At 68.1% G+C, this 21,114-nt stretch overlaps 2 protein-coding genes across 7 annotated transcripts; one reads left to right on the top strand and one right to left on the bottom strand.

Annotated features, from left to right (window-relative positions):
• Positions 1 to 1,734: 1,734 nt before the first annotated feature.
• Positions 1,735 to 6,905, bottom strand: DNPEP (aspartyl aminopeptidase; the record flags this gene model as incomplete). Its single annotated transcript, XM_050900035.1, has 14 exons — positions 1,735 to 1,846; positions 2,255 to 2,422; positions 2,784 to 2,885; positions 3,259 to 3,298; positions 3,453 to 3,613; positions 3,896 to 3,979; positions 4,334 to 4,411; positions 4,647 to 4,754; positions 5,231 to 5,315; positions 5,689 to 5,819; positions 5,958 to 6,083; positions 6,431 to 6,544; positions 6,621 to 6,709; positions 6,809 to 6,905. Coding segments are annotated over 14 exons (1,434 nt in total), but the record flags the coding sequence as incomplete, so codon positions are not given.
• Positions 6,906 to 13,715: 6,810 nt separating this feature from the next.
• Positions 13,716 to 19,466, top strand: DES (desmin). 6 transcript variants are annotated; one of them, XM_050899594.1, is made up of 9 exons: positions 13,719 to 14,313; positions 16,091 to 16,151; positions 16,333 to 16,428; positions 16,517 to 16,678; positions 16,770 to 16,895; positions 17,703 to 17,854; positions 17,987 to 18,036; positions 18,299 to 18,381; positions 18,525 to 19,466. In XM_050899594.1, the coding sequence occupies exons 1-9, from the start codon at positions 13,757 to 13,759 to the stop codon at positions 18,564 to 18,566; spliced, it is 1,329 nt and encodes a 442-aa protein (XP_050755551.1). In that variant the 5' UTR covers positions 13,719 to 13,756; the 3' UTR covers positions 18,567 to 19,466. The 6 variants fall into 6 exon arrangements, with proteins under 6 accessions (XP_050755553.1, XP_050755551.1, XP_050755550.1 ...); XM_050899593.1 differs by having other exon boundaries at positions 17,655 to 17,854; XM_050899592.1 differs by having other exon boundaries at positions 13,720 to 14,313; positions 16,091 to 16,148; positions 17,634 to 17,854.
• The last annotated feature ends 1,648 nt before the right edge of the window (positions 19,467 to 21,114 follow it).

Genomic DNA, 21,114 nt, shown 5'->3' with positions numbered 1-21,114 from the left:
CTGCTCCCGGAGACGGCGGGGCCCCCGCGGTGCGGCCGAACCCGTCCCGGCGCTCCCGGGCCCGCCGGAGGACGAGGGACGCAGCAGCCCCGGGCGCCCGTTAGTGAGTCAGCGGCCGCCGGGGCCGTGCCGTGCGAGGGGGCTGCAGCCCTCCTACCGGCAGCGGCACCCGGGTCCTCGAGAGCCCCGGGCAGGGGCCGCAGGGGCCGAGCTGGAGGAGAGCCGGTGCACCGGCCCGCCCTCTCGTCCCGGGCCGGGCCGCGCTCACCGACGGAGGGCGGCTAAAGGGCGCTGGGGTCCCGGAGGGAGCCGCCGCTCAGGGCCGCTGCCTCGGGCTCCCCATCCCTGCGGCAGCCCCAGGCACCGGCTTCGCCCCGGGCAGGGTCTCTGAGCGAGCACCGCCCTGCTCCCGGCGTCCAACCGGCCCCGGGGGCGGCAGCAGCTCTCCAGCCGGCGGGGTGCCCCGGGGCCAGCACCACCGCCACCAGCCCGGCAGCCCCAGGAGAGAGAGGCGCCCCCCGCTGCCCGTGACGCACCCGCGATGCCGGTACCAGGCTGCCCTCTCCCGCTCTCCGCCGGGGGCCAGGCCGGCCGCCGCGCACCGTGACAGCATCCACGGCAGCGGTGACAGCACCGCCCGCGGAGCCCCCTGCCCTGCCGCTCCCCGGGAAGCGCCGCGCCCCCCCCCCCCGGCTCCCGCGCTGCCCGGGCGCCGCCCTGCCCGGGGCCCCGGTCTCACCGTGCGCGGCGGTGGCGGTAGCTGAGGCGCCGCCGTCCCGCAGCAGCCCGCGGCCGGCCAGGAGGAGGAGGCAGAGGAGCGCCCGGAGGAGCCGCCGCCCCATGCTCCGCTCACGGCCGCACCATGGCGCACCCGCCGGCCGCGCCCCCGCCGCCGCCGCCAACCCGCGCCCCGCCGCGCCGCGCGCCCCGCCCACCGCCGCCTCCCCGCCAATGGCGCACGGCCCACTGCTGCCGCGCCACGCCCCCCTGCGCCGCAGCCAATTAGAGACCCGGACTTCTTTCCCCCCCCCCAACACACACTTCGGGCTCACGCCCCCCTGTTATCGAGCGAGGCCAATTACGTCGCGCCCCGGGGGGCGGGGGGGGGAGACGGCCGAGCACCGCGCCAATCGCAGCCTCCCTGGAGGCGAGCCACGCCCCCGGGGGTGTGCCACCGCGCCAGCAGCTCCGCCACCAATCACCGCCTGCCCCTTCCCAGCCCTGCGGCCCCACTGGCTCCCGCGCGGGCCACGCCCCTGAGGAGAGCCCAATGAGCGGCGAGCACCGGGCCACACCCTCACACCCCCGCCCAGCGGCACCGCCCCAGGAAGGGCAGGAGGGGAGTGGGCAGGGAACACCCCCATCCCGGGCAGCAGGGAGCGGCTGCAGCTTCGGGGCTGGCAGGGGGCTGGCAGCGCCAGGCAGGACCCGACAGCAGGCCCCTGGCCATGGCAGGGCAGGCTCAGCCCCCTCCCGCTCCCCTGGGGACGGGGGCAGCCCCAGCACTGCAGGAGGCAGGGAACGTCCTCTCCCTGGCGTGGGCAGGGGGGAAGGGGGCAGAGCCGCGTTCTGCCCGTTCGCTGGGGTAGGGCACTGAGGGAGCCGCTGTGGGCGGGTGAACAGGTCCCACTGCCGGCCCCAGGGGAGAGCACAGGTGGGGAGCCATGGGAGTCCCCAGGGGGACCCAGGTCCATCACCCCCGCCCCCAGCCGCGCTCATGGACCACTCGCTGGCGAGAGAGAGATGCTTTAATGGCCCCAGGGCTGAAGGCGCAGCCGCTCCCTCCCCGCCGCGCTCAGTCGACCACCAGGCTGCTGCTGACCGCCGGCAGGAGCTCGAAGAAGCCCTGGAAGGAGACAGGCCGTCAGGGTGGGCCGGGCAGGGCGGCGTGGGGTGGGGGACAGGCAGCGGGGGGCAGGTAGCGGCTCCCCGTCCGGTTACGTGCGCAGCGTCACAGCAGGCAGCTACTCGCAGAGAGTAGGACCTCGTCGCCATAGTAACCCATCACTGACTCAAGGCTAGCGCCAGTTGCCATAGGAACCATTTGGGGATGGCAGTCGCCAGGGAAGGCTGGGAGGCGAGGGGGCACCTCCGGAAGCAGCCAGTACCTGCGCTGCTCCAGAGGGGTGGGGAGCCCGGTGGGATGGCCGGGCTCAGCCCCAAGGACGGGGGCTGGATGGGGACTATGGGGACGCGGGAGATGTGGAGCAGTAGGGAGGGGGCGTTGGCGCAGGATGGGGGACACAGGGCTCACCTTGAAGAGGGTGATGCTCTGGAGCACCCCCGAGGTGCAGCACATCTCCCGGATGGAGTGCATGGCCAGCTGCGGGCAGCCGATGTCCAGCACACGCAGCCCCAGGCGGGAGGCCAGAATGGGGCCGATGGTGGTGCCGCAGGGCGTGTCGTTGCGCACCATGAACTCCTGCACGGGGACATGGCCTCAGCAGCTCCCCACGCTGCCCCACGGCCTCCCACATGGGCCCCCCAGCCCGAAGGGAGGCAACCTGGGACGGGGAAGCAGCACCGTCCCCGAGCCAGGGTGCAAAATCCCCCCCCGAGATGGGACATGCTCAGGCCAAGCCCTCCCCTCCTGTTCCTGAGCCTGCTCCCTGAGGCAGCCCCGGAGCTGGAGCCCCAGAGCAGCAGGCAGCGCAGACCCCGGCGGGGACGGACACAGTAACTGAGGGGTGGGGGTCTGGCACAGGCCCCCTCTCCTGAACCCAGGGGAAGGGCCGCGGCCCAAGCTGCTAACGTTCACGGAGGGCTCGCCCAGCCCCGCTCACCTGCAGCGGGACACCCACGCGGGCGGCGATGTCCCGGATGACTGCTTCGGTGACAGCCGTGGAGGCGTAGCGCTGGTTGCTGTTCACTTTGATGACGGGGCCCTGCACAAGGGAAGGCACCGCAGGCCCGCGATTGGCACCGGGGATAGTCGGTGGCTCTGGAAACTCCCGTGCCCAGGCAATGCCGTCCCGCCCCAACCCACCAGTCCATTCTCTCCTCCCGGGGTGATCCGTGGGGATGGTGACAGCCCCAGCTCAGAGCAGGGAAGGGCTCCAGGACCAAGGCTGTGGTCCCAAGTGATTAACACCAGACGTGCAGCACGGCCAAATCGTGCTGCGGGACAAACGTCTCCCATTTGAGCGCTGTTGAGTTGCACCCGGGGACCGTGCTCCAGGGAGTGGCTGGGCATTTCACAGCGCTGCAGGACAGACGGACAGCACCCGTCCCAAGCCCTAAGCAGAGGGCTGCCCTCACCTTGTGGAAGGCCGGACGATGATTCTCCTCATGCTTGTCCCTGCAAAAGAGAAGCAGGCGTTTCACGCTACAGCCCTCCCTCCCTGCCGCAACAAGGACTGTGCTGTCTGCATTCCCTTGGGAATGACGGGGATACATCCCCCCAGCCGGCAGGGCAGGCTGCCTTGGCCTGTGGCACTGCTCAGACTACTCACACATAGTTAGGGTGCACAGCGTGGGCCATATCAGCGCTGATCATGTAGGACTTGGCCACGGCCTCCTCGAAGGCTGTCAGGTTTTGCGGCGATGCCGAGATCCGGCGCAGCACCAGCTCCGTCAGCAAGGACTCCGCGCCCTGTGCACTCTCTGACCCTACCTGCCAAGGACCACCATCGGCACGACCCATGCAGCGCAACCCCCCAGCACACCAGGGGCCGGCTGAGTGACAGGGGGCTCCCCAAAGCCAGCAGAGCAGCTTCCAACCACACCAGTGCTTCCCACCGCCTGCCTGGACCATGCTCCATGGGGGGGTAAGCAAACCCCCGCCTTGCCCTGCTGGGGCCTGGGATCTATCTCCTGCTAAGCACGGCTGGGGGAGAGTGAAGAACATGGAGTCCCTCCCTGTGCTCGCCACCCCACGGCTGTGCCTCTCACTCACCTCCTCGTTGTCGTAGAGCGCGATGAGACGCACGTTGGGCTCCTGGGAGAGGGAGGAGGGCGCCGCACACGAGTCAATCAAGGCCTGCAGGGTTAGAGGAGAAAGGACATCAGCTTGAGTGCCACCCCATCCCAGGAAGCTCAGCACTGAGCCGGCAGGAGCTTCCCCAGGAGAGCCCAAAGCACTGAGAAAGGGAGCTGTGGGCACACGCATTGCCCAGCGAGAGCAGGAGTCACCTCTGGAAGCTGCTGGGAACCCCACAGACCCAACAAAGGGGGCAACCCCCATCCAACCCCAGATCCTCCAACAAGCCAGACCCACTCCATAGGAACACGCCTTCCTGCAGAGCCTCAGGCCAGCCCACGGCCCTGCTAAGCTGAGCTGGGGTGCGCGGGGGCCACGCTGCGGCCTCCAGGCTCCTTTCCCCCTCCTGCTCACCTGCAGGGCGCAGTAGCAGCTGTGCAGGTTGTCCAGGCGTGGGGAGAAGATGAACTCGTCGAAGGCACCACCCAGCGTCTGCAGGCAGAGAGCCAGGAGGAGCAGGGCATGGGCCCTGGGTCACCAAAAAGTACCTGCCACTGGGTCCCCATTCCAGTCCCCTCATCTCTGCCCCTCAGGAGCTGCCTCCTCTCATTCCGCTCAGCTCCCAGCCCTGGCACGCCCCAGGCAGAGGAAGCGTGCCGGGTAAAACCTGTGCAGTGCCAGCCCGCAGGCTGGGTGCAGGCAGAGGGAGGCTCCCGCCCTTACTCACCGCTGGCTGCGTATCCGCCAGGCATAGTTCCAGCTCCACAATCTGCTCCGGTTTCACCCCAAGCTGGGGGCAGAGCAGGGAAAGCAGGACAGGGCTGTGCCGCTCTGCCTGGGAAGAAAGCAGAGCTGCAGGCAGGGCAGGCAGTGGATGGCAGGGGAAACTCCCTGTTCCCCCTGGCAGAGCCGTCCCACACCCCACTCACGTTGACACGGTCATCCCTTCTACTAACACGTCCTGTGTTCAAGCCCCCACCTCACACAGGGCAGCAGGGCCATTTGCAGGGCGCATCGAGGGGCCCTCTGCCCGCTGTGCAATCCCCCCTCCCTGCCCTGCCTCCCCAGGGAGGCTGTGACAGCTTTACGGGCGCTGCAGCCCCCTCTATAGGATGGCTGCAGACCAGGGTGGGAACAGAGAGATGGCCGAGCAGATGTGTTGTGTACACAGCTCCGGTGCAGAGTGGAAAGTTACCGGCAGTCCACAGGGAGAAGGGGAACCTGCTGGCAGGCCCCTGAGGACTGGAAATCAAAGGTGACAAGTGCGAGGTCCTAGCAAGCACCCCTGCTAGTCCTTGGCACCCAGCTCACCTGGGCCGCAGCATCGCAAGGTGTGGCCTCCATAAGCACCTCCTTTTCCAGCTCCTCCTGCACGGCAGTGGCCAGAATGGGAACCCTGTGGGGAGACGGTGCCGTTAGCTCCCAGGGCTTTGCTCACCTCTCCCGCCTGGGTCACACACAGCCAACCCTTCCTGGGGTGCCTGCCTTGCTCCTCCAGGGAGCAACTGCCATGCTGAACAGAGCAAGGACACACAACTTTTCAAGCACAGATCTATCGTGCCACCTCAGGACACCCCAGTGTCCTTTCCCCAGTCCCAAGCTTGGAAGCATCTCCTGGGAGGACTCTATGGGGCTAAGCAAAGCCATTGCAGACCTCCTCACTGTGACAAGCAGCTGCCAAAGGGAGAGAGCTGAGGCTGGGCACCGCTATAGCTGGGTCCCAGCCCTCCCGAGGGCTGGCCAGGGGTCGGAGCCGAGCCAGGCCTTACAGGTGGTGCTCGGTGTTGGGCCCGAAGCTCTCATTGATGCTGCGCTGCAGATGGATGGCCAGGTGGGGAACACGGAGGATGGGCCGCTCCACATGTACCAGGCGCTGCTCCAGGCGCCCCGTGGCTGGGTCCTGAAACACAAGGAGGACAGCTGGGGCCAGGCCTGCAGGGCTGAGAGGTTGCAGTAGGTCCCGCTTTGGGTGGGAGTCACGGACCCAGAGCCAAGGGCACACAGCTAGCCCACCATGCCTGTCCCAAATCAGGCTCACCTTTATGATCACCCTCCCGGCCACGGTGAGGTCACGGTCAAACCAGGTGTTCCAGATGCCTCCTCCATAGGTCTCCACACCGACCTGCACCATTCCCACCTGCCCCCGCTTAGAGCGCCGCTTCACCTGGGTAAGAGCAGAGGTGTCACTGCCGGCACCGCAAAGCCCCAGGGACTGGGTAACTGGTGGGGACTGGGCAGAGCACGCCCAGAGTCTCATCGCTGATCCTGTCAGCGCAGGGTGCTGTGAGGTGCTTTGTGGGACAGGGGACACAGAGGCAATAACAGCAGGTGCAGCAATACAGGGGGTCAGCCTGGGCTGCTCTGGGTGGCAGATCTGGGAGATGCAGTGACCCGGCAATGGTGCTGTGGGGCACAGGGGGAGGCAGGGTAGTTTTTGCTTGTGGAGTGAAACTGGAGGACGCCAGAGAAGGCCCCAGCCCTGGGGGAAGGCACCCAACTGGCCGGCCTTACCCTGAGGCAGGGGCTGTCAGTGTGGGCCCCCAGCAGGCTGAACCCATTCCCGGGCTGGAACCGGCCACCGACGGCGAAGGCGATGAGGGTGGAGTAGTTCCTGGTGATGAAGTACTGGGGGCAGAGGGCCGGGGGTGAGGGCCGGCCGCCGCCCCCGCCGCCCCGCCACCCTGCCCCCGGCCGGGCCCACCTTCTGCGCGGGCCGCACCTCCCAGTGCTCCGTCTCCTTCAGCTCCTGAAAGCCGGCCTGCAGCAGCCGGCTGCGGCACTCGGCCACCACTGCGGGAGGGGGGGGAAGAGCCGTCAGGGGGCCGCACCGAGGGGAGGGGAGGGAGGGGAAGGGGAAGGAAGGGCCGGGCGGGCCCGGCGGCTCCTCACCGTGGTAGGGCGAGGGGCTCCGGTTCACGAACTTCACCAGCTCCTGCGCCGCCGCCTGCGCGGCCTGCTTCGAGCCCTGCGCCGCCGCCTGCGGACACCGCCGTCACCCCAGGCCGGGACCCCCGTGAGCCCGGGGACCCCCTCCCCCCCAGCCCCGGGCAGGGCCCGACCCCCGCCCCGTGCCTGCCCGCCCGCCCGCTCGGTACCTGCATGGCCGCCGCCGCCCCGCCCCGCCGCCCCGCCCCGCCCGCGCGCCCCCTGCTGGCGCGGAGGAATGCGCCCAGGCGGCCCGACAGTGCGCACCCCGCACCCTGCACCCCGCACCCCGCAATCCACACCCTGCGACCCTGCAAATCCACACCCTGCAGCCCGCACCGTGTACCCTGCGCACCGCACCGTGCCCCTCGCACCCTGCATCCCTAACCATGCACCCCACACCACGCAATCCACGCCCTGCACCCCGCACCCTACACCTCGCACCCTGCACCCCACACCATGCAATCCACACCCTTGCACCCTGCACCCTGCACCCTGGTCCGGGGCCAGGCAAACCCGGCACCTGCCAAAGTCGGGGCAGAGCTGGGGGCTGGGTGGGTGGAAGCTAGGCACAGCCAGGAGGGGCTGGGGTGGGAGCCGAGAGGCAGGGGTGGGCTTCCCAGGGATGGTCACCCAGTGCTGCCCCGGGGTGCCCCAATTCCAGGCACCGGGTGAGTAGGGGCCACCCTGAAACATGGCTTGGCCCACCTGCAGCCGTCCCCACGCTCCCCAGGGGTGCAAGTGCACAAGGCAACACACGCGCTTCCCGAAGGCTGGGTGTCTTTGGGGTGAGTCACTGGCCTAAGCCAAGCTGCAGCCCCCCCATCACTGCTGCTCCCCCACCTTGGCACTGCTCGGCCCTCACAGAAAACAAGGCACAAGCCCTTGGTGCCATGTTGGGGACCAATGTCCCTGAGTGACAGCGATGCGCAGGGGCATGCTGGGAGCTGGCACAGTGGCAGCGCAGCACCCCAGCTGCCTGCCAGCCCCAGCGGGGGCACAGCCTGGGCACATCTAGGGGATGGGACCCCTGGGCCTTGCACGGATTGGGGTGGCTCCTGCCCTTGGCTGGGTCCCCTGAATGGGCTGGGGTGCAGTAGTGGGGTTTTGGATTATCCATCAGTGCTCATGCATCATTTCCCAGCAGGATCCTGTGTCTTCCTGGCAATGGGTGTGCGGCCTTAGGAGGGAGGTGACAGCCTGTGAGTGCTGCATGGGACCCAAGTGCTTGGTGCCAGCCGGATTCCCAGCTCCTGAGTTACCAGCGTGGGCACCCTGTTAGCCGGAGACGCCATCCGTGCTCTGGGGACTGGAAACTGGCGGTCCTGTTGCCCCTGACCCTGGGACCTGCCGTGCCGGGAGCTCACGACAGCTCTGGATTTATGCTCCCAGCCCCCAGCACCTGCCTCTCCCCCCGCAAGAGGGAACGAGCACCCCCACCGCCTGGCACCCCGCGAGCAGACAGCTGGAGGGTCTCCATGTCAACCACAGCCACCACAGCAAAACACAGGGCCAGCGCCCCACGGAGACGGGACCAGGCTGGGAGCAGGCACCCAGCACCCTGGCCCGGAGCTGGGCCACACATGCCCCCTGCCCTGCACCCTCCTGCCGAAGGGACATGGGTGCCAGGCAGCCGTCCCTCCCAGTCCTCCTGCCCACATCACCCCCCGCTGCTGCAGGCACCCAGCTCAGGGCCGGGTGCTGCCAGGTGGTCCCCAGGCCATGCGTGGGGGACATCTGGGGACATTTGCAGCGTGGGTGCCTGGAGCCCGTGGCCCCCCAGCTCGTGGCTGCCCAGAGTGGGTGGGTACCCGGCGGAAGCGGGTGCCCAGGGCAGATGGGTCCCGGGGAGGGTGGGTGCAGGAGCAGGGGGTGCCTGGATCTGGGGTGACCGGAGCAGGGGGTGAGTGGCAGGGCCGGGTGTGGCCCTTGCCCAGCCCTGCAGGCGCGAGCAAAGGGCAGCGCATTGGCATGCCGCAGCTATTCCCGGAACAGTGGGGCTTCCAGAAAAAGCTCCTGCTGTTTTTTTCCGGGTGGGCTCTGACTCACCCCTGGCTGGATGCCGGGGGCTGCACAGCACCTGCCGCAGCCGCCCCTCACCCCGTCACTGCGCTGCTGGGAAGGCACTGCTCCTGTCCCCATGCCTCTCTGCCCCACGGACCCCTCGGTGCAGCAGGGAGCCCCAGGCAGCCCCCCAGAACCGGTGCCAGCTCCTCCTCAGGGTGCTTGCACCCCACTGCAGGGCTCACGCGTGTGCTCAGGGGTGCCTGACAGGGGCAGGACCGGTGGGGACAGGACACCGTGCCCCTTTCCACGTCCCCTGGCAGCCCAGGGTGAGGTGCCGTGCAGACTTTGCTCCGGGAAGTGTTCCCTGGAGCGGCGGGTGGCTCTGGGGAAGGGCAGCCAGAGCTGAGCCCTGCTGGAAGGGGTTAATGGAGAGATGGCCCAGGACAGAACCTGTAAACACAGCCGGAGCTCCAGGAAGTGCCGCCCCCTTCTCCTGCTGCCTGCCAGGCTGCCTGGACCCCCTCCCTGCCCGCCCTGCCAGGACGAGCGCAGGGATGGCACCCATCGAGGCAGTCGTCCCCCCGCCCTGTCCCGGCCCACGTGTCTGAGCATGGGAAAGTGAAATCACTGCCTGGGCATTGCTGGAGGCTGAGCGAATGGCCACCATGCCTTACATGAGCCGCCAGTGATGCAGCGGGTAACTGCTACCTCATCTCACTGGCATGGGTGATGCTATCAAGGCCTGCGGGAGGGCAGACAGACACCCCAGCATCCTCATGGACCACGAGGGTGGCCAGTCATCCCTACATCCACGTGGACCACAAGGGCAGCTGGGCACCCCCAGCATCCTCATGGCCACAAGGGCAGGTGAACATCCCCATGGACCATGAGGGCAAGTGGACATCCCCAACCTGCCCACGGGCTGCGAGGACGGGTGAACTCCCCTAGCACTCCCACGGATCACAGGGCTAGCTGGAGAGGAGTGACAGGGGCAGGCATGTGCCTTGAGCACCTGCATGGACATGGAGGTAGCTGGTCTCCTCCAGCATCTACATGGCTCTGGGGGCAACAGGTCACTCCCAGCATCCTCATGGACCACGGAGGCAGCAACTCACCCCGAGGACCTACATAGACCCAGGGGGCAAGCAAACACCCCCCAGCATCCATAGAGGTTATGAGGGATAGCTGGACACCCCCAGCATCCACACATGCCGTAGGGGCAGCCAAGCACCCCCAGCATCCCTGTGCCACTTGCAGACAGGCCATCATCCCCAGCATCCCCATCACCTGGGGACACAGGGGTGGGGACCGGGTGCAGCCAGACGGGCTGTGCATCCACGCTGCTGGCCCTGAGCCCTGGGGTGGGCAAAGGCATGGGGGCAGTGGGGTGAGCAGCGGGCGGGGGGCTGCAGCCTGCAGGGGACCCACCAGCTCCCGGGACCCTGGCGGGCCGGGCCGGGCCGCAGTCCAGGCGGGGAAGGAGAACCGTCTCCTATTTAGACAATAACACGCGCCCTGGGTCTGTCAGCGCCGGGGAACGGGCCGCACGGTCCTTCCCTCTTAGGGTAAAGGCGCCTGGGAGGCTCATGGCTGTAAAAGGAGCGGGACGGAGGGAGACGGCCAGGGGCCAGGAGGGAGGGGGATGGACGCCCTCGCTGCTTCATTCCCATCCCTCCGCTCACCCCTGAGCCAGGGCCAGGCGCGAGGGGGGCACAGGGGTCCTGGCTGCAGGGTACAGGGCTGAGGAGGGGTCAGCACCCCGTCCCCGCATCCTGTCCGGCTCCAAGCCCTGAGATGCCCGCAGCCCCGGGAGGCTGTGCCCACCTCCCCGCGTGGCTTAAATCCTGGGGGAGCCGCGGGGAGGGAGGGCTGGGAAGGAGGGGCGGCCACGGGATGCAGCTGGCTTCACTCACGGGGATGTCATGACCAGAGGGAGTTGTTTGACTTCCCAGCTCCCGACGTCTTCCCGGCAGCAGCCTCATCCCAGGGCTCGGCGGGAGCTGGGGCTGGGCCAGCGCGAGGGCTCAGGGGCTGCTTCCCAGGCTCCACCAGTCTGGGTCAGCCCGCCCTGGGATGGAGCTGCGGGGAGGCTGAACGGGGCCGGACAGGACAGGAGGCACCCCTGCACCACTGCTCTCCGCAGCCTCCTTGCTTTTCACAGCCCCTGGGGCTTTAGCTGGCACAGAGTGCTTGGGGCTGCGTCCCTGGGATGGGACGCTGGCAGGGTTCCCGAGTCCTGCTCCTCGCTCCCTGCTTCCCATGCCGCCAGGTCCCGCATGCAGACGGGACTTTCCTAAGAGGCTGTGGAAAGTCCAAGGCGTCCGTCCACCCTCTGCCAGCCATGGGGCCCCTGCCTGCACAGAGTCATCCCGGAAGGCAGCTGAGGAAAGGCCACTTCAAACAGTTTGTCCTAGAGCTGGGTCAGGAGGATGCTCCTGGTTAACCCCTCTGAGGCACTTCCCCTCCTAGCAGCAGTGCCCAAGAGTGCGTTTCCCCTCCTCGGGGCACCCCAACCCTGCACCCCCCTGCTCTGTGGGATGGGGATGGGGACAAGGGCTCTCCAGGCCTGGGGTGGGGTTTGCATTGCCCTACCTGAAGCACCAAGGCAGGGTGCTGAGCACCGCTGGACACACCACTCCTGGGGGGCCCATCCTCCCCACACCCCCAGCCAGCAGGGCAGCAGGATGGGGTCACGGGAAGGGACGGCTGAACAGCATGGCTGGTACTGTGCTGGCCCGGACCCCTGGGGTCCCCCGCGCTGGTGTGGGCACCCACCTGCCCCTCTGCACCCCAGCCAAGTGCTGGCATGCCACCCTGCCAGCACTCATGGGGCAGGCAGGGCACACGTGCGGGGCTCAGGGATGCGCAGGGTGCACTCGGAGCAGGGCCAGAAGGAGGAAGGATGCTGTCTGTTTTTCCATCTTCTCCCCCCCCACACCCCACAAGCCCCCCTTCCTTCCATCCTCCCCCCTGCACTGGGATGAAACAACCCCATCTGGAAATACCTTCCCTTTTAAAGGCAGGCTCCGCCAGGCAGCGTGCACCCTCCGGGAAGCTGCTGCATTACGCTGCAACTAGGCAGCCGGGAGGGGCTCCGGGGATGGGGGGCTTGGGGGGCAGAAGGGATGCGGGGCATTGATCCTCTGCCCACCTGCATGGCTGTGGGGCCCAGACCTTTGCTGGCCCCCCAGGTGGCAGGGAGCAGGCAGGCAGCAGGCAGGAGTGCCTTCCGGAGCCGGGGCAGTTGAGGATGCTGCCGTGACCAAGCCCAAGCCTTTGCCATGCCGATGCTGCCACGGGCGAGCCCTGGCACCGCTCGGCATCTGTGTTGCAGCCGGGGTGGAGGGCCGGGAGGTGCGGGGCCAGGCAGGGCTGAGCGCTGCTCCTGCTGCTGAGTCACCCGGTGCCCGGTGGCACAGTGGTCCCCTCTGCCAGGGCCTCCAGGGACAGAGGCACTGGGGCTGTGCCAGCTGATGTCAGCCAAAACAGCCCAGCTTGGGCAGGGCTGGGGGTCACCAGGTGTGCCGGGGGGCCAGGAGAGGAGGGGGTGCTGCCCAGGCAAGGGGCAACACCCCGAGGGGTTCCCCCAGCACAGCCCTCCTCCCTCAGGGTGTCCTCTTTAGCTGGCATGGCCAGCTCATGGCTCTGGGGGTCCCTGCCCTGTCCAGGAGGTGGGAAGCTGCAGTGCGGGTCCTGGGGTGAACTGGGGTATTCCCCATTCTGGGAAGAATTGGGGAGCTGGGCTGGGCTTTCTGCTCCCCAAAGTACTGCAGAGCCAAAAGGGAGGCTGAGGAGACAGGGCAGAGCCTGCAGCACCCCGGGATGACCTGGGGACCTTGTTCTGCTCTTGGGGTGACGGGGACCAGAGCGGGGCTGGGGCTGCTCCAGGCAGGGTCCCCGTCCAGCTGTGCTCTCCACAAGCCTGGCATAAGAAGGGTTAACAGAGTGCCTCCCCCAGCTATAAATACCACGTATGTCCCACGCGTATGAGCTCGGGAGGCTATTTTGGTTGGGTGCCTGCTGCTTCGGGAATGTGTTGGAGCAAGGACCTGGGGGGTGACGTCACCGAGGCCGCTTGGACCCAGCACCTGCTCGGGGTCACTCAGCAGCACCCTGATAGCGCCCAGACCCAGGCTGGCACTCAGGGCCCCGTATCAGAAAGGGGGGTTTGGGCCGTAGGTCAGCACAATCACACTCAGGGCAGGGGTCCCCCCACATCACCCCCTCCCCAAGGCCCTCCCTTGCCCCCTCTCTGGGTGGGGGGGCTAGACTCTGGCCCCACATGGAGAGCTGAGCCTGGTGCTCTTGCCGTGGGGTAGGTCAGGGCATCATCAGGGGCATTTTGGGGTGCTCAAGGCCAATTTGGCGACTGTGGCTACCGGGCATGGGGTCTGGCTCAAGGGGGTCAAGTGATGGTGTGAAGGGCTGAGTCCCCGTCTTTCTCCCCTGGCATCAGCCCAGGCCGTCTGTCTGTCTGGGCCCCCCGAGGGTGGCACTGTTCCCTGATGGGCGGGTGGGCAGTGCTGGGGGGGCTCACCACTAGCCCGCCCCGCTTCTTCCCCTCGCACCCCCAGGGATGGGACAGTGCAGTGGGGGCCAGGGGGGAGGCTGATATACTGGCAGAGTCTGGGGGTGCCTGGGGGTCCATGGGCATCGTCGTCGTCTGCGCAGGGGTCCGCAGCCCGGCGGTGCGGGCAGGTGAGGGGTGGTGGGCGGGGGCTGGCGGCCGTCCCCCCCCCGCAGCAGCATCCCCCAGCTGCCCGGCAGCAGGAGGGGCGGGTGATGTCAGCAGGATACAAATAGCAGCGGCGCGGGTCCCCTCCCGACGCCTCGCCGAGCTGCCGGCCGCTCGCCAGCCCTGCCGCCTGCTCCCTGCTCCGGCCTCGCCACCCCACGCCGCCAGCCATGAGCCAGTCCTACTCCTCCAGCCAGCGGGTCTCTTCCTACCGCCGCACCTTCGGCGGCGGCGCCTCCCCGGTCTTCTCCCGCGCCTCCTTTGGGGGCAAGGGCAGCAGCGGCAGCTCCGTCACCTCCCGCGTCTACCAGGTGTCCCGCACCTCGGCCGTCCCCAGCCTGTCCAGCTTCCGCACCACCCGTGTGACGCCCCTGCGCTCATACCAAAGCGCCTACCAAGGTGCCGGCGAGCTGCTGGACTTCAGCCTGGCCGATGCCATGAACCAGGAGTTCCTCCAGACCCGCACTAATGAGAAGGTGGAGCTGCAGGAGCTCAACGACCGCTTCGCCAACTACATCGAGAAGGTGCGCTTCTTGGAGCAGCAGAATGCCCTCATGGTGGCCGAGGTGAACCGCCTGCGGGGCAAGGAGCCCACCCGCGTGGCCGAGATGTACGAGGAGGAGCTGCGGGAGCTCCGGCGCCAGGTGGACCTGCTCACCAGCCAGCGGGCCCGTGTCGAGGTCGAGCGTGACAACCTGCTTGATGACCTGCAGAAGCTCAAGCAGAGGTGAGGAGGGGCCCCGGCGTGTCCCTGAGGGCATCCACCCCTGCAACTCCATCCCTAGGGATGGGCGGTGGCAGAGCTCGCCCTGGCAGCCCCTCGGGTGCTCACTGCCATCCTTGTGCCGCATGCTTGGAGCCCATCATGGCCCCGCTCCTCCATCCCCCTCATGCCATCCCCCGGGGCAGGACAGCACCCCGGCTGTGCCTCTCACTGGCTGCACCCGCCTGCAGGGCACTTTGCAGGGTGCCAGGTCCTGGCATGGTGGCTGTGAGTTTTGGAAGGGAGAAGGGCACCTGCGACCCACTACGCCAGTGCTGGGTGCTCCCCAACCTACGGCGTGGGGCAGGCGGGGGGGAGCTGGCCCAGCGGTGTGAGGCAAGGGAAGGGAGGTGCCCACAGCCTGGGCATCAGAGCAGGGCACTCCAGGTGGCTGCTGCCAGACCTCGCCAGGCACCCAGGCAGCACCCAGTGGGCAGGGTGGCTCCAGCAGCAAGGGTGTCCCCTGCACCCTCCCTTGCAGTGGGGCCGAGGCCGGGCTGTGATGCCATGGGACCCCCAGAGCTGGGGGATCGGAGTGCCCCCCTCGAGGGTCCCCATCCCTGCTCACACCAGGGAGGGCTGGCCAGCCCATCTGTGCACTGAGCCCTGCAGGACAAACAGACAGACGGAGCCAGCCAGGCAGGCGGAAGCAAGGGGGGAGGATGACCCGGGGGGGGGGGGGGGGGGAGAGCTCCACCAGCTCCGGACGCGAAGGAGGGAGGGGAGGAAGCGGCCACACTTCCGCAGGCCAGGGACGCTCCAGGCTTGCCGTGTGGGTGTCCACAGTGCCCTGGGAGCAAGGGGGACCCCCCAAGGATGCCGTGGGCCTGGCTGGTGCCAGGGAGGGGGCTGGGGCCAGGGGGGAATAGCCACAAGGGCAGCCAGGCTGAGTGACCCCCCAGGGACTGACCAGCGTGGGGGCACCTGGCAGCAGGGGCGGATGCTCAGGGGGAGCCGCTTGTTCTGATGCTGGTCTGCACCTTCCTTCCTGGCCCCTGTGCCTTGGGAATGCCGAGTCCCCATCTCCCAGGGGGTGACATAGCCTGCTGCCTCCCCCTGCAACCCCATCCTCTGTCCCAGATGGCCAGCACTAGGGTCCTGGTGGGGCAGAGCCCCTGATGCTGGGAGGCTGGAGGTAGCGGCATGGAGGACCCCCCAATGTCAAGGGAGGAGCATGGCCCAGAACAAACGGGTATCGGGTTCCTGCCGTCCCATGTGCCAGCACCGACAGGGCACCTCTGCCTCCTCCCCGCCGCCTTCCCCCTGACTGGTAGCCTGCAGCACTGCCCCCTCCCCTGGCACAGCCCAGCTCCCCAGCCCTGACCTTGGGCTCACACCCCAGCGGTCCCTGCTCCATACCCCCATCCCACAGCATTGCTGAGACCTGCCTGTCCTTCTGCTCCCCCTGGGATGGCTCAGCTGGTGGCCATCCCTTGGGCCCCCCGTGCCGGATCCTGCACCCCGTCCGGTGCAGGCCACTCTCCCCTATAAGGGCCGGGGCAGCGCGCGTGGCACCGAGCTGACCTCATGCCTTTGTGCTCTCTCCGGCGTTGACTATAATAGGGAATGGGAGGAAGAGCCCCTGGCCCCCCGCCAGCCCTGCGGCCGCCTGCCGGGAATGCAGGACAATCCACTGTCTTTCCACCGGGCCACGCTGGGCTCAGGGACAGCTTGGGGGGACATCGCTGCCAGGGGATGGGGCTTCCCCTGGACCCCCCTAACCTCCCCTCTCTGCCTGCAGGCTGCAAGAGGAGATCCAGCTGAAGGAGGAGGCTGAGAACAACCTGGCTGCTTTCAGAGCCGTGAGTAGCCGCCCTCCGCCCCACGCAGCATGGGACCCCCGCCTCCCCTCCCATCCCCATCTCCCCCCCGCAGCCTGGCTCCAGCACCAGGGCATGGCCCTGGGCACAGCTTTGCACCTTCCAGCCCTGGTGCTCTCCCTGCACCCCCTGCCCTGCTACCCCTCACTCCGTGTCCCCCCAGGACGTGGACGCAGCCACGCTGGCACGTATCGACCTGGAAAGACGCATCGAGTCCCTGCAGGAGGAGATCGCCTTTCTCAAGAAGGTGCACGAAGAGGTAGGTCAGGGGTGTCCCCCTTTCCCATGGGCACCTGTGGGGCCGGGGGACGGAGTGGGTGCCCTGAGGTGTCACCTTGTCCCCCCAGGAAATCCGGGAGCTGCAGGCTCAACTGCAGGAGCAGCACATCCAGGTGGAGATGGACATCTCCAAGCCCGACCTGACGGCTGCGCTGCGGGACATCCGCGCCCAGTACGAGAGCATCGCTGCCAAGAACATCGCCGAGGCCGAGGAGTGGTACAAGTCGAAGGTGTGGGAGGCGGCGGGCTCCGGGCTGGCCCCGGCGCTGCGGGTCCCGGCTGTCCCGGTGGCCGTGCCCGCTGACCTTGGCCTCTCCCCAGGTGTCTGACCTGACACAGGCGGCCAACAAGAACAATGATGCGCTGCGGCAGGCGAAACAGGAGATGCTGGAGTACCGGCACCAGATCCAGTCCTACACCTGCGAGATTGATGCCCTCAAGGGCACGGTGAGCTGCGGGCAGCGTTGGGGAGACCTCCAGCTTCCCTGCAAGGACCTGCTGCTCTGGGGCTGCTCGGGGACCTCTGGGACATCTCTGGGGTCGGGGGGCTCTTCCCAGCTCTCTGAGTTGCTGCCATGGGGGAACTCGTCCCCCACATTTGGGCTGCACCTCCCCCAGTGGCAGTCTGGGCCTCTGCGAGGTGTTTTGGCAGAGCCCCAGAGTCAAGGCGCAGATTGCAAAAGGTGCCCCAGACCGGGAGGCTCCAGGCAGGCGGGCGCAGGGCTCACGGGGTGTCTGGTTGCAGTCTGGGAAGGTGGTTGCAAACAAACAGGGCACAACAGTCCCGCTCCGGCACGGTCACAGTCACCGGAGCCAGCCAGCAGCCACCAGTGTGGCAGTGCCACCCCTGCACAGTCATCCGGTGCTCCTGCACCTCTCTGCGCCCTCCCACTGGGGTAGGATGGCTTTGCTGGGGGGCCTGGGCACCTGGGCAGAGGGTGCTGTGGTTGCCCAGCACTTGTCCTGCTTGCCCCCACCAGACCCTGCTGCCCAGCGCTGGGCAAACAGAGGGTGATGGCCACCCATCACGGTCCCACGTCAGCTGGACCCAGCCCAGGGCTGACCACAGCTCCCCCCAGGTCCCTGGCTCTCCCACAGGACCCCCCCGGCATCCCCAGCTCCCACCCCAGGTGACCTCTGGCCCCTCCGGGTCCCCTGCCTCGCTGAGCCCCCCTGTCTTCCCAGAACGACTCACTGATGCGCCAGATGCGGGAGATGGAGGAGCGCTTCGCAGGGGAGGCCGGCGGGTACCAGGACACCATTGCCCGGCTGGAGGAGGAGATCCGGCAGCTGAAGGATGAGATGGCCCGGCACCTGCGTGAGTACCAGGACCTGCTCAACGTCAAGATGGCTCTGGACGTGGAGATCGCCACATACCGCAAGCTGCTGGAGGGCGAGGAGAACCGGTGAGCGCCGGGGGGCAGGACAAGGTGGAGGGACCAGCAGGGTCAGCTGTTTTTTGGGGCTCCCACCCTGTGAGCAGCTGCCTGAGGGCTGGGGCTGGCTGGCGCTGAGCTCTCCTCTCTGTGTGCCCGCAGGATCAGCATCCCCATGCACCAGACCTTCGCCTCCGCACTCAATTTCCGAGGTGAGCATCACCCTGTGAGGAGGGGGACCTGGGACGAGTCGTTGGGGGTCCCCAGTGTGGGGGCTGCAGCCAGGCTGGCAGGTTGGGGACCCACGGGTGCCACACTGAGGCCCTGGTGTGAGAGCGCTCGGTTGGGTGTTGCCATGAGCTGAGGCGGGGTTAAGCCAGGGCTCCTGAAGCCCGCCAGTGGCCCCAGCCCCACTGCTGTGCCCCCATGCCGCACGTCCCCACGGTCCCATCCCCTGTGTCCACCCACCCGCAGAGACCAGCCCAGAGCAGCGCGGCTCCGAGGTGCACACCAAAAAGACCGTGATGATCAAAACCATCGAAACCCGCGATGGGGAGGTGAGCGCAGGGCGGCACTGCGGGGGGGGGAGGTGGGGGTGGGGGTGGGAGGCGGGGGGGGGCCGAGCACGGCGCCTGTCCCCGCGCTCGGGGGCTCCGGTGCTGGCATGGCATGGCGTCTCACGGTGCCTCTCTCCCGGCAGGTGGTGAGCGAGGCGACCCAGCAGCAGCATGAAGTGCTGTAGAGGAGGCTTCTCCGGCAGCCCGCTGGCACCTTCCGTCCCTGCCTCCGTCCTGCCGCCAAGCCCCCCTCCTGCCCCCCACCTCGCCCCCTCGGCGCTCCCCCGGTACCGCCCAAGGGGTCCCCCCCCCGCAGCCGCCTCCGGGCCCCCCACACCCCCTGGGCTCTCTCCTTCGGCTTCGAAAGGCTCGCTCTGCTTTCGCAGCTTCGCAGCGGCAACGCCAGCGTCAGGATCAGGCCCGGGCTGGGGGGGCGGCAGGAGGGAGGGAGGGGACAGGCAGGAGGGGCTGGGGGGAGCAGGTGGTGGCCTGGGCCAGCTCCCCGGAGAGCTGGACGGTCCCAGCAGCGGGTTCTGGATCCCCCTGCAGCCCCCTCCCCGCACCAGGCATGGGCTCAGGGTTCATCCCGCGGGAGCAGGGACCCGTCCCGCCGCACCAGCACCGCTAGCCTCCCTGGAGCTGGCACTTCTTCGGGTGTATGGCGGCGATGCTGGGGATGGGGAGAAGAGGGGTCTGGGCCGAGCCCCCCCTTCTCCACCCAGCTTAGAGCCAGGGTGCTTCCAACCTGTATCCCCCTCCTGGCCCAGGGGGGCTAGGGACCTGCGCTCCCCCCGGCCTGAGAGGCAGCCCTGTGGGGCAGAGGAGGGCAGCGCCTGCCCCCCCCATCACGGGGACCCCCAGCAGCAGGAGGCTGCGTGGGGCCAGGCTCGTGAGCCAAGAGGGTACCCGTAGGTGGACACAGGAGAGAGGAGGAGTGAATGAGTGGGAGAGAGGGGGGAGAGAAGGAGAGGAGCCGGAGAGAGCCGGGGGCCAGGGCAGGCGCCCCTACCCCTCACCCCACTGCACCCCCACCCCACCACATCTACGTGACTCTTCAGGCGGCTGAAATAAACAGTGGAGCATCACCCCTTCCTCCCAGTGCATCTCTGGGGCAAGGATGGGATGGGGTGGCAGGGAGGCAGCACTCAGGGGTGCATCGCACAGGTCCCCGGGTCTGGGCTGGGGTGAAGGGGGGGGCCAGCATCCCCCTGAGCCATCTCTTGCCTAGGCTGCTGGTCCCCCCAAAACGTGTGTGTCCCTCACACTGAAGGTGCCCCAGAGCATTTTGCTGCCTGTGGTGGTGGGTTTCCCAGTTGCACTGAGTGGGGCACCCGTGGTGGGACTGGGGGCAACGGCAGCCGTGCCCTGAGCAGGTTTGGAGGGGCTCTGGGTGACCGTCCCCTGTCCCCCCATACACCCAGGGCCTTACACCATGGCCCGGTGGCTCTCAGCCCCATAGCTGCCCCCTTTCTGCCCTCATTCAGGCCAGCCCTGCCCCAGACCCACACCCGCCTGGGACCTCTCCAAGCCCCCTCCATTGCCACCGACCTGCAAGCAGAACCCCTCTCATCCCAAATCTACCTCCTCCCCAGCACCCCGTGGGCATCAGCCCCACCACCCCACGCCTGCTCCCAGCCCAGGTTCAACCTCCAGCCTCAACCTGCCCCCTGCGCCGTCTCCCCCGCAACACACGTGCCCCCCCCACCCCCGGTCAGGGTGTGGGGGTCTTGGCTTCGGTTCCTTCGCCCCAGTGATGGGGGATGCATCAGGGGAACCCAGGGTCAAGCATCCCATGGTGGACAGACATTCAGGGTTACTCTGCCCCGGGAGGCGTCAGAGGGTCCACACCCCCCTGCCAGGCAGCAGAGCCCTGGGAGGGCAGTGGGCTTGGCACGGGGTGGCGTTTTAGGGACAAGGCAGGTGCTGCTGCCAGCAGTGGGGACGGGGCTGGGGGGTCCCTGACGGAGAGGCCAGCGTGGCAAACCCTAGTTTTGGCTGTGGGGCCGGCCAGGGCCGGGGGAGTGTCGGATCTCAAGGGCTGTCTCCAGCAGGTGGCCCTGTGACATCGAGGACCGTCCCCAGGGCTGCCCTGGGGAGGGACGACACCTCCCTCCCTGCCCGGCCCAGGGTGGCTGGGCCAGGGCTCTGCCCCTGGGGCGGGGGGGGACAGGCAGGGGACAGAGCAGCCCTTTGCCCGCAGGGCAGTGCAGGCAGGGAAGAGCCCCCCAAGCCTCTCCCGAGTTTCTCCTCCAGCCCCCGGAGACCCTGGGGCTCACTCAGCTGCTCTGGAGCTGGGCTGTGGGTCTAGCAGGGCATCCCGCTCCGGCGTGCTCCAGCCACCTGAGCTGGGGGGATCCTGGGATCTTCTCCTCCCCGATGATGCTCCACTGATGCTGGCGCCCTTGGGCTGGTGGCAACGGGCTGTGCCAAAGCCGGCAGGGCTGGTCTGCAGCTGGGAAGCAGCATGCCATGTCGCTTGCATCCTGCTCACCCAGATTTACAGCCCCTGGCGAGGGCGGCCGGGGCCAGGTGCCGAGACGTGTGCCATCGCACTGGGAGCCGGGGAAGCCCTGCCTTGCCCGGGGGTGGTGAGGCAGCGCGTGGCACAGGCAGTCCCTGGTCGCTCGCTGCCTGGAGTGCAGCATGTGGGAGCTCTCATGGGGCACCCCAAACCCGAACAGTGGGGTGCTCCTTCTCCAAGCAGGGCTTGAATGGGGGGCTGGTCGGCACCCA

The sequence above is a fragment of the Gymnogyps californianus genome, chromosome 7 (genome assembly GCF_018139145.2).
Source record: "Gymnogyps californianus isolate 813 chromosome 7, ASM1813914v2, whole genome shotgun sequence".
Lineage (NCBI taxonomy): Eukaryota > Metazoa > Chordata > Aves > Accipitriformes > Cathartidae > Gymnogyps > Gymnogyps californianus.
The sequence above is the reverse complement of the archived record's forward strand: the minus strand, read 5'-3'. Positions and strand labels throughout refer to the sequence as shown.

What these genes read in the sequence shown, in the direction of transcription:
- DES (XM_050899591.1), top strand. Translation starts at nt 13,757, where the DNA reads ATGAGCCAGTCCTACTCCTCCAGCCAGCGGGTCTCTTCCTACCGCCGC. An exon ending in CTGGAGGGCGAGGAGAACCG is followed by an intron (nt 17,855 to 17,986) that starts GTGAGCGCCGGG and finishes GTGTGCCCGCAG; the next exon opens with GATCAGCATCCCCATGCACC. An exon ending in TCGAAACCCGCGATGGGGAG is followed by an intron (nt 18,382 to 18,524) that starts GTGAGCGCAGGG and finishes CTCTCCCGGCAG; the next exon opens with GTGGTGAGCGAGGCGACCCA.